At 45.2% G+C, this 15714-nt stretch overlaps 1 protein-coding gene and 1 long non-coding RNA gene across 2 annotated transcripts in view; both read left to right on the plus strand.

Moving 5' to 3' along the window:
- LOC307227076 overlaps positions 1-15714 on the plus strand; it is a 142516-nt gene that overhangs the window by 91101 nt on the left and 35701 nt on the right. The gene's annotated exons all lie outside the window — the stretch shown is intronic.
- IDNK (IDNK gluconokinase) lies at positions 2660-14718 on the plus strand. The gene is made up of 5 exons (XM_079996178.1): positions 2660-2771; positions 10124-10154; positions 10952-11038; positions 13182-13225; positions 14224-14718. Exons 1-5 carry the CDS (start codon positions 2728-2730, stop codon positions 14573-14575), a joined length of 558 nt encoding a protein of 185 aa, XP_079852304.1. The 5' UTR covers positions 2660-2727; the 3' UTR covers positions 14576-14718.

The raw sequence follows: 15714 nt of genomic DNA on the forward strand, positions 1-15714 counted from the left end.
GGTTAGGGGGGAAAGGCCTCATGCCCCATTGAGACTAATGCCAGACCAAAACTGGACCCTTTCCCTCGCTGCTGCCCGTTGGGGCTGAGGGGAGCTGGGGTTCAACAGGGAAGGGAGGGGGGAATCACAGGCTGCCCCATCCAGGGCCTACGGAATTGCAACAGGGCCCCCAACCACCTTAGAATCATAGACTTGGAAGGGACCACAAAGGTCATTTCATCCAATCGCCTGCAATGCAGGAATCTTCTGCCCAATGTGGGGCAATCCTGACAACAAGTCTCATGCTCTGACACAAGATCTGCCCACCTTGGAAGAATGGCAGATGCAAGTAATGGATTACATGGAAATGGCAGAAATGACTGGCAGAATACGAGATCAAGGAGAAGAGCAGGTGGAAGAAGACTGGAAGAAGTTTAAAATCTACTTACAAAAACATTGTAAAATTTTCGAATGTTGAGAACATTGAAATGAAACGAAGGGGTTCTAGTGAATAAGGCAAATAAGGGTATGAAAGAAGGGATAGATATTGGACGAAAATTTGAACAATATAAATACGTGAAGGAATTTTTAAAGGATAAGAGTAAAGAATGAATTTGCTAAATTAATTTTAAAGTGGAATACAAGAAAGGAAGGCGGGTGGAAGTCAGGAAAATAAGGTTATGAAGGATATGAATTTGAAAAGAACTCTTTTTTTCATCTTTTTTCTTTCTTTTTTATGTTAAATTTCTCTTAAGTTTTCTTATGTTTGTAATATTTTTCTTTTTCTGGTTTTGGCTGTGTTTTAATTGCTTGTTTTTGTTGTTTATGTTTGTTGTTCTATTGGAAATTTTCTCTTTGTAAAATTTAATAAAATATTATTATTATTTTTTTTAAAAAAAAAGTCTCATGCTCTACAGCTATCCCTTAATCCAGCCTTGTGTTTCCTATAATTGCAGTGGTTGCTAAGGCTGCATTGCATGGCTTGTTTAGAGAACAGAGGGAAATTTTTGCAGCCCTGTATCAGGCAGTTTTTAATGTTTGTTATTTTGCTATGTTTTATATACAGCCTTACCTAGAGTTAAAGTCGCTTCAGGTTGAGCGTTTTCAGGTTATGCTCCGTGGCGACCTGAAAGTAACGGAATGCATTACTTCTGGGTTTTGCCGCTTGCACATGAGCAGACGCTCAAAATGATGTCACGCACGTGCACAGAAGCATCAAATCGTGACATGCGCATGCGCAGACATGGGTTGCGTTCCGCTCAGGATGCGAACGGGGCTCCAGAACGGATCCTGTTCGCATCCAGAGGTACCACTGTATGCTGTAAGCTGCCCAGAGCAGCTGGGAGAAACCCAGCCAGATGGGCGGGGTATAAATAATAAAATTACAGTCATACCTCTGGTTAAAGTTGCTTCAGGTTGAGCGTTTTCAGGTTGCGCTCTGCGGCGACCCGGAAGTAATGGAGCATGTTACTTCCGGGTTTCGCCGCTTGCGCATGTGCAGACACTCAAAATGACGTCATGCGCATGCGCAGAAGTGGTGAATCGCGACCTGCTGGCGCGGGTTGCGTTCTCTTCAGGATGCGAACAGGGCTCTGGAACGGATCCCTTCTGCATCCAGCGGTACCACTATGTTATTATTATTATTACACAGTATTATTATTAAGGCCTTGGCACCCTTTGGGCAAGCGTAGCCGGCAGGTAGCCGCCCTTCCTTTCAAGGGGGGCAGGGAGGTCCACTTGAATAAAATATGGGGGATAGGTCAGCCGCGCCCCACACAATCGATCACATGACGTGGCACGCACACACTACTGTATTTGAATGGCAATGCTCAGTGGCGTAGCGTGGGGGGTGCAGGGGGGGCCGGCCGCACGGGGCGCAACATCTGGGGGGGGCGTGCTCGCCGCCTCTGGAGTCGCTGAAGAGCCTCGGGCACAGGCTGTAGCAGAGCCGTAAATACCGCAGCCCAGGCAGCAGCAAGAAGAAGCTGGCAGCAGCGGCAGGTTAGGGGTTAAGGTAAAGGTAAAGGTACCCCTGCCCGTACGGGCCAGTCTTGACAGACTCTGGGGTTGTGCGCCCATCTCACTCAAGAGGCCAGGGGCCAGCGCTGTCCGGAGACACTTCCAGGTCACGTGGCCAGCGTGACATCGCTGCTCTGGCGAGCCAGAGCCGCACACGGAAACGCCGTTTACCTTCCCGCTGGTAAGCGGTCCCTATTTATCTACTTGCACCCGGAGGTGCTTTCGAACTGCTAGGTTGGCAGGCGTTGGGACCGAGCAGCGGGAGCGCACCCCGCCGCAGGGATTCGAACCGCCGACCTTTCGATCGGCAAGCCCTAGACGCTGAGGCTTTAACCCACAGCGCCACCTGCGTCCCTTTTAGGTTAGGGGTTAGGGGTGCAAATTACTTGCCTTGCCCCGGGTGCTGACAACCCACGCTACGCCGCTGGCAATGCTCATCCACTTCGAGGGGGCAGATCCCTCAAGTATTTTATTGGGGCGGCCGAAGGGACCCCTAGGAGTTGGCTGCTGTGAGGAGGGGCAAGATGCACCCCCCGCCCCAGGAAAGCGGAGCCCCTTCGAGTCCCCCTGAGGCGCTGCTTGCGCAGCCCGCCAGGGCGAAGCGGACGCGTTTCGCCCGCGGAGCCGCCCGCCAGGTTCGCGGGACGGGGCGGGCGGCGAGGCGGGGCCGCGCAGAGCAGGCGGGCGGAGCGGAGCGGGAGCGCAGGAAGAGCCGGGCGCCGGGGCGTGATGGCGCTGCAGCTGGTGGTCATGGGAGTGAGCGGCTCCGGGAAGTAGGTAGAGGGCGCGGGGGGCTGGGGCGGCGAGGGGCGGCGAGGGCCTCCTCCTCCTCATCCGGGTCTCCCAGAACTTCCCTCTCGCAGCCTTGCTCTGAAAGCTCTCTTCAGTCTTCTCCATGTTCACAGCCTGCTTCTCCTTTCCCGACCTCCGCCTTCAGGTCCCGGGGGGGGGGGTTTGCAACAGTGTGGAAGCGCAAGATTAAAAGAGGCGAGGCGCGGAGACAAAGGTGCCGCCAGGCTCCCGTGTACCCCGTCCTCACGTGCCTTGTCTGGCTGGGTTCACGCTCGCGTAGGAGCTGACGCTGGAGGGGACGCCCAGCAACGCAGGACACGTGTGTGAGTTCCATGCACGGGGAGATTTGTGCCCTCTGGAATGAGCAGCTGAAGGAAATGGTCCCTGGTGGATGAGCAAGGAAAGAAAAAGGGGTCGAATGCCTGTTTGCTAACTGAGCAAAGTCCTTTTCACTTTTCTTTTGCTCTGAAGTCACAGGAATGGGGGCCATTTAAAACATAAACAAAGGTGTGTGAATAGAAGAGCCGGTTAATTATTGTTTTTTTTCAGCTGGAGATTAAAAACCGGTTTGGAATATATTTTAATTACAGCTGTTGCCCTGGAAGAAGGATTTGAGTTGACAAACTGTGGGAAAGAACTGCCTATGCATTCTCAGCGTCCAGGAGTTGGGGAAGTTGCCAGGTTACCAATTTGAAATCTTTAAAATCTTGTCTGGTTTTGTTTTTTAAAACTACTTCTATACTGCTCTTCGTCAATCATTCTAGAGCCATTCACAGCAGTACAAAGATATTTTCTATAAAAATCAGCACATTAAAATGCCATTAATTACACAAGTATCCACTCTGAACCAGTTCCATATTAATTGCAAACATATAACATATCTGTCTTTAGCCAGCTTCAGAAACTCACTGGCGTCAGTTATTGCCTTATTTCAGAGCTTTCTTGATGGGAGGAGAAAAACTCCATTCTTAGCCGTCTTCTGTACTTTGTCCTCCCACCCAAACCCCACCTCTCACACCAGCCCCATAAGCACTTTCCCTCAAGAAAATTCACTGGATGAGCACAGCTTCCATTCCCCACAGCCGTTCTCTTGCTCAGGCAGTAGTGACGGCCAGCATGTCTTTTATCTCACAATTAACCCAGTTTAAATGGGTGCTCTCCTGCAAGAACATGTCAGCATTTTCACTCCACTTTCCCAGCAGTGCTGCCAGAGCAAAGCAGCCCACACATTACCCAGCCAAACTGAGAGGGACAAGGAGGCACACATCCTGCGGCTGTAGCTATGAATGCTGCTGTAGTTGGAGGGGGACATAGATGGTAAACCAGTGCTGGCAAGGGCATTGGTTGCAGGAGAACAGAGGATATATCCAGGCATCCAGTCATGTTTGCCAGTCTGTTCTACTGTATTGGTGCTACCACAGAAAAGGCTCTGTCTCTTGGGCCCACTTGCCATACCTGCAGAGAAAGGGGAACATGAAGCAGGGGCTTTGAAGGTGATCACAAGAAATAGCTGGATTCATATAGTTGCAGATACCTTGATTTGTCAGCCATGCTAAAAACTGCTGCTGTTCTGCCCTTTCCCAAATAAATGGCACAGGGAGGAATTCCACATTGTGCTAGGCTGATGGTTCCATCAGGATGAGCCTTTTGGCTTGCCAAATGTCATGATCCTCTCTCCTCTCCACCTGTGGGCTCTTCTGAGGATTCTCCTGAAATCCCACAAAACATTTGGGGATCACGAGGGAGGAAAAAGCCTCATTGTGCAAGCAGAGGTCCTTGTGTGCAGGGCTTTGGCAGACAGGACTCATTAGTTGAATCCTGCCCATTAAAATTTGTGCACTGAATTCTCATATATTTACATAAAATGTCTTGCAGTTAAACAGAAGGCTCCTGGATTACACACACTTAACTGCCACATTACATCATACCTCACTCTTTGCATATGTATTTAGCATAGACATCTCAATCCATTTCACAATTATTGTTGCTTCACTGTGTGGGAATCCTATATGAACCTCTTCCCCAAATACCCCTCCTTGTTTGTTCTTCCATAGACCGCAATGTCCCCCCTTCTAAAACAGAGCAGCTACTAAAGTTGTTTTTGTTTAATCCAAACCCTATTCTAATCATTCTTACTCTAGGGAATGTCCAATGTGGGTTTATATCAAGCACCGTGGCTCTTAAGGGGAGCCATTAAAATATATACTGACAGAGGCTATGTTACTGGACAGGCAAAAAATGACAGCTTTTCTGTCTCGCTGCAACTCCATGCTAGGGAAGCCATACACTCTTGAACATCTGCCTGTCAGGTTAAAGCCACAGAGCCTTGGTCAGGAAAAATGGTGGCAAGCAGCCATTTGTGGGGAGGAGGGATTTTGTTGTAAGCCCTGCAACAATCATGTTGTTCCCCTTGCTGTGGTGAAGTGTCTGCGTGCCCAGCAGTCCTGAGAGTTACTCTGAGGCAGAGATGAATCTAGAATCAGGTCCCCAGAACTCTCTGAAGGGCAACCTATAGATTCAGGTCATAATTATGCATACTCTTCCAGGAGTGGAAATGGTAGGCTGGCAGGATTGATTAGGTATCCTATGCACAGTTTCCTATGAATAAACCACAAGGAACACAATGACCTTTTTCGTAGACGTGTAAGATTCCACTGGAAATCATAAGGTCCTTACTCCTTATTTTCAAACTATCACCTACATTTCAATAATACACTGTTTTAATCAGTTAATTAATGGATAGTGATAATCTGTGTGTGGAAACTGGGTGTTCCTCCAGCTTTGCTAGCACAAGATGGCAGAACACATTATGTGGTGCTGGCAACATCACAGGCTAAAACAACAGCATTTAGAATGAGAGTGAAAAATGTTTTGATTGCAGAGGTCTAGTCGTTGTTCCATAGCGAGCTCAGATACCACCAAATGAACTCGCATATCTGCATGCTTTTGATATGTGCACTTAAAACAGCTTTCTTTCCCCCCAGAGTATGTTGGGGAGCTTGTGATGTGAAAACTTAATTCCATGCTGCATGAAGAAACCCTTGTGGGCGTGTTCAACACCCACACATGCATGTCAAAACTAATCTGATAACCTATTACCAAATATTACTTTGGAAGAGACAGTATGTATTTTAATAGGCCTTCTTGCCATTATTGTACTGTTCAAATTGCACGTTGAGAGAGTGTTGCTTCGCAGGAGCAACTCTTTGTACATCAGTTTTATATACAGGGTTATTTACTAAATGTGAATAATTGCTGTTTGTTTTGGGATCTCCTCAAAGCAAGGCTGGCCAAATACTTCACAAAGAATAAAAGAAAGTGCAGGGCTCAGTGGGAAGAGAATGTAAGCTTGCATGGAACCGAGACTTGCTTCGTTGACCTTTAGTACTGAAAGTTGATGCAAGCCCTGAAGCAATCCTCCGTGTTGTACTGATTCTGCAGGGCAATGCTAGTCCTATTGGAGCATACACCAGAATAGGGTAGACGAAACATACAGCTCCCCTCAGTCATGTTCATGTGTTGAATATCATTGGCTATTGGCATGGCCATTCACAGTTACACAGCTATGGAACCATAGTATTTTACAGATCTCGTCAAATCTTGAAGCATATGTACTACCCGGACACTGAGGTCCAGCGCCGAGGGCCTTCTGGCGGTTCCCTCACTGCAAGAAGCCAAGTTACAGGGAACCAGGCAGAGGGCCTTCTCGGTAGTGTCGCCCGCTCTGCAGAACGCCCTCCCACCAGATGTCAAAGAGATAAACAACTACCAGACTTTTAGAAGACTTCTGAAGGCAGCCCTGTTTAGGGAAGCTTTTAATGTTTGATGTATTACGGTATTTTGATATCTTGTTGGAAGCCGCCCAGAGTGGCTGGGGAAGCCCAGCCAGATAGTTGGGGTATAAATGATAAATAATAATAATAATAATAGATAGTGGTGGCTGGTAGGGCAGAAAACAGAGAGACCAGCAGTAGGCTGAGTTTGGGCAATAACAGGCAGAGCCAACAAACTCTAATTTTGCACCCATCCACCTCCCAGCTGAGTTATGCAAAGGCTGTGCTTAGACTAAGAATCTAAGAATCATGGAATTGTAGAGTTGGCAGGGACCCCAAGGGTCATTTAGTCCAACCCCCTGCGATGCGGGAATGTCAGCTAAAGCAAAATTCAGCTAAAGCAGATGTCAGGCAGTGCCGTACTCTGGACTGGATGTAAGGAGGAAGTAGAGGCTGGCTGACACTGGTGGGGCATTGCCCCATTCACTCTTAAGGACCAGCCTATTCAACATACAGACAGAAGAACAACTATTGTACAAATCATGTCATTGCCTAGGTTAAGCATTCTTATTCAGAAGACACGGCAACCTCTTGAAAAAAGTTCGGTTCGCCGCAGTAGCAAAAGGAAGACTATAAATGATCATAACCTGATAACAGCACTGACACTTTGCATTGTTCAGGCTCCCATTATGTAGAATTGGGGACAGAGATCTAACCTTTGATTGGCTTATATAGGGCATGTTGAAGGAGATCAAAGGCAATATGCTCTATCTGTGGCAATTTGCACACACCAAGAGTGCCGGTCACTTAACAGCACAGTCCTATGCATGTCTAATCAGGGAATTCTGTGGTCCTTGCTCCCAGGTAAGTGTGTATAGAGTTGCAGCCTCAATGGTGCAGATACAATCATCAGTTTTCACTAAAGAGTGCAAAAAAGACAATGTTGTTTATTTGTTTATTTAGCATTTGTTTCCCACCAGAATACATAGTCTCCTTCCTGCTTTACTCTCACAACAACCCTCTGAGTTTGGTTCTACTGAGAGACACAGACTTGTCCAAAGCCACACAGCAATCTTCACAGGAATATGCTGTTGCAGAAAATGTGCTACCGCACACTTGTTAGAACTGGGCAGGAAAGTGCTTTCCCTTCCTTTTAATGTAAGGGATGCGGGTGGCACTGTGGGTTAAACCACAGAGCCTAGGACTTGCCGATCAGAAGGTTGGCGGTTCGAATCCCTGCGACGGGGTGAGCTCCCATTGCTCGGTTCTTGCTCCTGCCAACCTAGCAGTTCAAAAGCATGAAGTGCAAGTAGATAAATAGGTACCACTCTGGTGGGAAGGTAAATGGCGTTTCCGTGCGCTGCTCTGGTTCGCCAGAAGCAGCTTAGTCATGCTGGCCACATGACCCAGAAGCTGTACGCCGGCTCCCTCGGCCAATAAAGCGAGATGAGTGCCGCAACCCCAGAGTCGGCCACGACTGGACCTAATGGTCAGGGGTCCCTTCACCTTTACCTTACTATTCTGGGAAAGAGTGCCAGTTTTTAGCAATCTCTAGCGCAGATCCCATAAGCATGAATGCAGACACCAAGAATGACAATTCTTTGAGGTTATGGGGGGTGACTGTGGTGCAGCATCAACTTTTCATTCAGAAGCTCCCAGGTTCAATCCCTGAAATCTCCAGGTACAGCTGGAAAAGACAGAAGTGTGAACCCCGGAGAGCCAAGCCATTCAGTGCAGACAGTACTAAACTACATGGACCAATGGCTTGACTCGGTATAAGACAGGCCTCGACTACCCAGTGAGCTTCACACCTACAACAGAATTTGAACCCAAGTTACCTCTGTCTCCAGCACTCTAGCTCCTGCTCTATTTTAGTTCAGGGTTAAGCACCAACCCGAAAACTGGCTAGCATGCACCCAATCCTATGCATTTTTCCCCCTTACAAAGTTTCCTCCCTTAGTTACAGTGGAGTTCATTCCCAAGTGTGTTTATAGGACTTCAGCCTGAAGACTCTTCAGATGTTAAGTCTCTCTGTGAAGCGTCTTGACTCACCTGTCTCAGCTTTTGGGTCTGTGTGTGACAATGTACAATATTCTTTCTGTGCTTCAGCAATGAGAAAATTGAAATTGGTTTGTTGTGGTTGAAAACATTGCTGGGAGCCTCATGCAAAGTGGTACTAACTAGAAAGACAGGCTGCTGCTTTTGGGTGGTGGAGAGAGGGAAAAGGTGTGGAGACTTTGAAGTTTACCAGAGGTGCTGCAATTTATAATATTTCCTCACAAACTTGCAGTGGTGGAATGGATATCTAGTCTAATAACAATTCACAGCATCTATTCAGTGTTTTTGAGTGTTTGAAGAACTTCACAGAAATTATGTCAGTGTGCCTTCAAGAACCTTGTGAGGTCGGTCACTCTTATTTTCCCCATGATATAGATAGGGGCTGAGGTTGGAAACATATGGCTTGTTTTAAGGCCAGCTGGAGAGGTTGTGGTAGAGTCAAGATTACAATTACGGGCTTCTTTGTTCCACAGATCAGCCATGATTGTACATCTCTCATGCTGGGAGTGGTGGGGGCAGAGATGCTAAAAAAATTTTTAGGGGGGAATCATGGCGACTGGCAAGAGTGATAAATAAATTTAATTTAAAATATGACTTTTGGGGGGAACCTAAAAAACCTTTTGGAGAGCCAAATGTGGCTCATTGACCTTGTTTAGCAATCACTGCCTTTACATTTCAAACATTGCTACATGGACAGAAAGCTTCCCAGGCCTGCCACTTGAACATGAGTTGCCTAGCTGAAGGGGTTTTTTTCAGGGGAAACTTACCAGAACTCAGTTCTGGCACCATTGCCATTATAAGAGAACGAAGAAGGCATTCATGGTGAGTTCCGGCACCTCTTTTTCTAGAAAAATAGCACTGTGGTAGATGCAAATACCTTGCTTTATGATGAATTATTTCTCTTGTATTTTCTGCATTCTAGCATCCCACCCATGACTTTCACAAACTTTGTATCAGCTCAGCTTTTCACTGCTACTGCCATTTCTGTGTTTCTAGCTCTCTCCAGACCTCACAAGTAGCACATCTCAGGACTAGTTCATTCTTCTTCTCCCTCAGGAATGGGGAGCACGATGATTCCGGTGCCTTATGAGGAGACCTGGTCAGCTCCTATATTCTGCCAGCATCGTGTGAACTGCCCTGAGATCTATGGTTATAGGGCTGTATACAACTTTAATAAATAATAATAATAATTTGCATTTTACACTCATTTCTGTTTCAGCTGGGACATTTGCATTTGTTTAGAATAGTAACTTGAGTTAGGCTGATTGAAGTGAAGGTTCTGTGAGTCACCCACTTACATATATTACTCATTTGTAACTTATATCTGATACGTTTATCTCCAGATAACCAACATAATTCTCCCACTTGAGAGTTTCCACTTTAGATTTATAATAGTCCTCTGGCATTTATAGGCAGGATAACAGATAGAATTGACTGTTGATTTTATCTAGTGAATTTATTCTGCAGATACAGAATTTACACTTCTCCGTGTTGTTTTACAGATCAACTGTGGGCTCCCAGCTGGGAGATAAGGTACAGTTGATATATTACTTTTCATACATGGGTTCATTGTCTGTTGCTGCGCTTTCCAAGTGTTTATGAAGGGGTGAAGGACCTCAGACCCAGGGGCAAAGGACAGCCCCCCAGGCTTCTGCCTGACCCTTGGGACTCCCTGCAAGGCACACCCTTTCCCCAGCCACTCCACTCTCCTTGAATGTTTTGGCCTGGCTGGAATATGCCCTGTAACTCTGTGCTTTCCAAGTGTTTATGAAGGGGTGAAGGACCTCAGACCCAGGGGCAAAGGACAGCCCCCCAGGCTTCTGCCTGACCCTTGGGACTCCCTGCAAGGCACACCCTTTCCCCAGCCACTCCACTCTCCTTGAATGTTTTGGCCTGGCTGGAATATGCCCTGTAACTCTGCCTGGATATGCAGAGAGGGCTGTGAGTGTGTGCATACAAACCAGCCGACTGTGCAAAGGCATAATTTACATCAGCTGCTCCACCCTTTTCTGTCTTTAGCCCTGCCCACCCTGGGAGGTTGCCTGGAATGGAATGTGCACTTTCTTTTTCCGGGACTGTAAATCAGCCCCTCTCAACCTGGGTCTCCCAGATGTTGTTGGAATACAGCTCCCGTCATCCCTCGCTAGCAGGACCAGTGGTCAGGGATGATAGGAGTCCTACAACTTCCAGAGACCCAAAGTTGAGAAAGGCCAATATAAATGGTGACTCATTTTGTGACATAAGGATTGTGTAATCCTTATTGTGTGTTTGCTAAGATTTGTTGCTGCAAAACTAAGATGAAGTAATCCCTAATTATAATTCCTATTTAGCTCGGATGGAAATTCTATGATGGCGACGACTATCATCCAGAAGAGAACAGAAAGAAAATGGCAGCAGGAATACCTCTGAATGACCAGGTATGGCATATATTCCAGAAGCCAAAGAACTCTTTGAAACAGTAAACCCAGTTAAATGGATTGCAGACTAGCTGCATGGACACATGCACACACACCATTGTCCTTTTTCATGTAACCGTCACACACTATGCACCATGAATACAGCATCTATAGACAGCTGCCTGTGAACAAGCAATGTGTTTACAATTAGGGGGAACAGGAAGTCTCTGTATGCCTCCCACATGCCAGTCAACCATAATCTGCAGGTTACTTGGGCTCTGATGGATTGCTGCTGTGCCAGTAGACCAAGAATTTTCTTTTTCTTTTGTCTGTTGAATTGAGGCTGCAATCCTGTGCACACTTAACTTGGAAATAAGCTCCACTGAACACAGGGAGACTTACTTCTGAGTAAACATCCCAGTTACATTTGAATAGGTGAGCCGTGTTTTTCATCTTACACAACTCTGGGTTGCATCCAGCTAAATTGCTGTGCACGCGAAATGACTTCCATGAGCCACATTCTCCTGCCCTTGCACGCCACCCACACCCCTCCCCAATCTGCTTTGGGGGGCTAGGGGAAGCACAGAGATTTGTGGGGGTGCACAGAGGAAGTAGAGGGAACGCAAGTTTCACTGAAGTTGTGGAAATTGTTCCACATGTGCAGTGATTTAGTTGGTTATAACAATTCTTAACTTCTAGCAGTGCAATAATTGCATATGTTTAACTCTGTCATTGTAATCAGTAGGATTTTAAAATTTATTGACAGCATAATCTTATGCACATTTAAGTCAGAAACAAGTGGTGATTACTTCCCCAGGCGTGTATAGCAGGAGTAGCCAGTGTGATGCCCTCCAGATGATGCATAGTCAATGATCAGGGATGGTGGAAGTTGTAGTCACATTGGCTACCCCTAGTGAATAGGATTGCAGCCTCGCTTTGGTTGGATGAGCTGTGACAGCAGACAAAAACACCCACTTATTACACAAGTGCAAACTCAGTGAAGTAAAAATGTTCTCACTGAAGCTGTTTCCGAAGGCATGGTCTATAAATCTTATTTCTTTGGGTTTAATTCCTTTGAATCCGTTTTGACTACACTGCTAGACACTGTTTGTGAATTGCCCTCTTTGCAGGATACCTTTACCAACTAGAAATAACTAGAAAGATCCATCACAGTGGATCTTCCTTCCTTCCACTTTCTATCAGTTAGTGCCTGTGCTTTTTCAATCGACATGCACAAGTTAACAGGAACTGTTGGTGAAAATCAACTAAATATGTTATATAACATACCAGCACAGGCAACATTTTAAAGGAAACTGAACATATGAATATCAGCCACTGTTTTGGAATGTGGCTGGCTAAAAGCAGACTCCACTTACACCTTTGCAATCATTTTTATAACACGTAAAAATGCAACCATTTTCTTAATACTGTATACGGAAATAGCTACCTTGTGTAAGTGGATGAAACGATTATGCTACATCCAGCATAGCTCATGTGCACATTACTATACAATTTTCACATGGCTAAACTCAAGATTTACTAAGGATGTCATTGCAAGGAGCAGTATCACCCTCAAAATAACAGTTCATAGGATACACCTAAGAACATCTTTTATAGGTGTCTCTTTACTGGCCTTTGCCAACACTACGAAGCTTATGCCAGTGAAGGAAGCAGATGCTTTCTGATGAATGAACTGGTGGCATGAAACTGTGAAAGTTGCCTGGAAGACAGGAGTGTGCTTCATAGTGAATGAACAGTCTCCCACCTCCTTCCCAGCCCGGCAGACTTTCAAGCTGTCATTTATAAAACTTGTCTTAACACAAGCTAGACAAAGGTGAAGCTTTAATGCTGAGCAATTACAAAGAAATCTGCAGGCAATATAAAGCTTAAATTGGATTACGTTGAGAAGCTGATCAATCATTTTGATTGTATTTGCCATACTCATTTGAGCCAAGTGAACTAGCAGGCAGAAGTTAATCCCTCACTAAAGATTCATATTGAAGCAGATGTAGCTATGGTGATGATGATGATTTGTGATTGCTGTTAATATGAAGAGGCTATGATGTACTTCTGGCAGAAAACCTGAGAGTATTAGGCGTTATTATTTCAGGTAAAATGGCAGAATTTGCTTAAGCCTGTCTGTTTTGTCTGTCTTGTTTCTTAGGACAGAATCCCATGGCTTTGCCACCTGCATGACATATTAATGAGGTATGAAAGTGACTGAATCTTAAGAAACTTGAAACCAGTGTTGTGCATTCTGCTGTAGAACCCACACAATTGCCAAAAACTGCTGCTTGAGTATGGAGCTCATTAAGTTTTGTTGAAAGAAAGATTTCTAGCCCCTCAGACTATATAGCTGAATAGGATTTCCAGTAGTCAAGAGCTCAGTCTTAAATGCCTTACTTAGCTCTGCTTCCGTGACTAGCAGGACAGATTTCTGTAACACACATTAACCGCTTATAGTGAGAGCTTATAGTGAGAGCAAACTATTAGAAAGCCAGTAGGTAGGACTATAGAAAAGGAACCTCTGGGCCTCCGAAGGTTGTTGGCCTCCAATTCGCATCAGTCCCACCCAGCACAGCCATTGATAAGGGATGTTCTGGTCCAACAACAGCTGGAGGGCCAAAGGTTCCCCAGCCCTGCCAGAGGTCTTGGAGAGCTGGAATCAAAGCTTAGTTGTGCCATAACTTGTTGTGCAATCTAGCAAACTGACAATAAATGGCTTAACTGCAGAAAGGATTACACAACATAGCCCTAATGGGGATGAGACTACTTGTGTATGTGAGGGGGAATACATGACTAAATGCTTACCCATGTCAATATTTATTTATTTTTGCTTGTGGAAAAACTACTATACTCTACCCTAGCTTCCTTTCTACATTCAGGGGACTTTTTGCATGAGGGAGAATTTAGAAATACTGAGTTTGAAGGTAGTACAAACTAGGTAGGCTGTTCCTTAAACTCGGTCCTAAGGAAGCTTAAAACAAAATAAAAAAATTCCTTCCAGTAGCACCTTAAAGACCAACTGAGTTAGTACTTGGTATGAGCTTTCGTGTGCATGCACACTTCTTCAGATACACGTTTTTATTTTGTTTTGACTATGGCAGACCAACATGGCTACCTATCTCTAAGGAAGCTTAATCACTAAGTGCATAATATTTTCCTGAGGTGTGCAAGTAATAATATTTTTTTATTCCTTTTTGTAGGGAACAAGCATCAGGACAGAATGCAATTTTAGTCTGCTCAGCCCTGAAAAAAATGTATAGATGCATTTTGGAGAACAGAGGGACTGGAGGCGACCGTGGTCACCTAAAGGAAAATGAGGTGCCTCCACCACTAAATATCCTTTTTGTCCACTTAGCTGGCCCTATGAGCCTAATTGCTAAACGGCTGGAGAAAAGAAAGGGACATTTTATGCCACCTGCTCTACTCCAGTCTCAGTTTGATACTCTCGAACCTCCATCACCCCCAGAAAAGTCTATTACCGTCAGTTTAGAAAAGTCCGTTTCAGAAATTGTATCTGAAATCGAAGAATATATTAAAAACTTGAATTGTTAATTGTACCAAGTTGGTTCCTGAACTACAATACCATCTCAAAACAAAGACATCTCTCCCACAATTTCTCTTTAATTAAGAAGTAGAATTTTATGCATTGGCTCCCCGCCCCCCTTGTGAAGAGCACAAAATAAAAGACATTTTAATCATGTGGTATTTAACTTTTGTACACAAGCTGGAATTGTGAGGACTTTGGAAAGCACTTAAGACTGACCTAAAAAGTTCAATTGACTCCAGGAACTACAACAGAAGAGGGAAGCGCAGTTCTACGTGTCGGATGAGGCAAGGCTTATTTGTGACTCTCTCTCTCTACACCCACCCACCCACCTCCTTTGAGCCGGCAACAACCACTATTGTCATCTTTACAGTGGTAGGAAACTGGCAGCAGAACAGATGGGAGAATAAGGTGGAATTGGGGAAGTGCTTGGTCTCTAGTTCTGCAGCAACAGCAGAGCTTTGTGCAAAATAAGTGGCACAAGTCAAAACACTTGCAGTTAAAGTGACAGCAGACTCATGTTTACCACCTCCATGAGTTAAGATTGCAGAGAGTTCCACAAAGACTGGAAATAGCAACTGACATGTTTAAAAAGTCATTCTAGTAGGGAAGCAAAGGATGTGGATGTAGTTTTAGTTCTCTCTCTCTCTGTGTGTGTGTGTGTGTGTGTGTGTGTGTGTGTGTGAGAGAGAGAGAGAGAGAGAGAGAGAGAGAGAGAGAGAGAGAGAATGAATTATCTTGACTGTACCAAGTCACACACAAGTCACAACAACAGAGATGTTCATAATATAGAGATATTAAACTAGAATCATCCCATCATCAGTTGTACTGATCGTCAGCTATGAAGGGAACTTTGGCATTTTTTCTCTTTAGTAACTGTTTAAGTTTCTAAGCAATAACTATTTTGCCTCCAACAATTCTAGAATATTCCAAGGGCAAAGTGTGAAAAGTCTCTGATACTGCAACTCTGATAAGGTACACAATTTGTAATCTACAAGCCACATTCTTTGACATGAAATTGTGCTCCAGTACCAGCTGAAATTAACCACTGACTACAGCCTATGACTCACTAACTTCAATAGAACATTAAGAAATTTCTAGAGCACACACTTTTAATTTGCTTTTGGGGAAATGGGGGTAGCCAAAT

The sequence above is a fragment of the Podarcis cretensis genome, assembly GCF_951804945.1.
Source record: "Podarcis cretensis genome assembly, chromosome: 11".
Taxonomy (NCBI): Eukaryota; Metazoa; Chordata; class Lepidosauria; order Squamata; family Lacertidae; genus Podarcis; species Podarcis cretensis.

Bases quoted from the DNA above. Each gene is read 5' to 3' on its own strand.
- IDNK (XM_079996178.1), top strand. From the start codon at position 2,728: ATGGCGCTGCAGCTGGTGGTCATGGGAGTGAGCGGCTCCGGGAA. The intron at 10,155-10,951 runs GTACAGTTGATA...ATTCCTATTTAG, and splicing joins GCTCCCAGCTGGGAGATAAG to CTCGGATGGAAATTCTATGA. The intron at 11,039-13,181 runs GTATGGCATATA...CTTGTTTCTTAG, and splicing joins GAATACCTCTGAATGACCAG to GACAGAATCCCATGGCTTTG.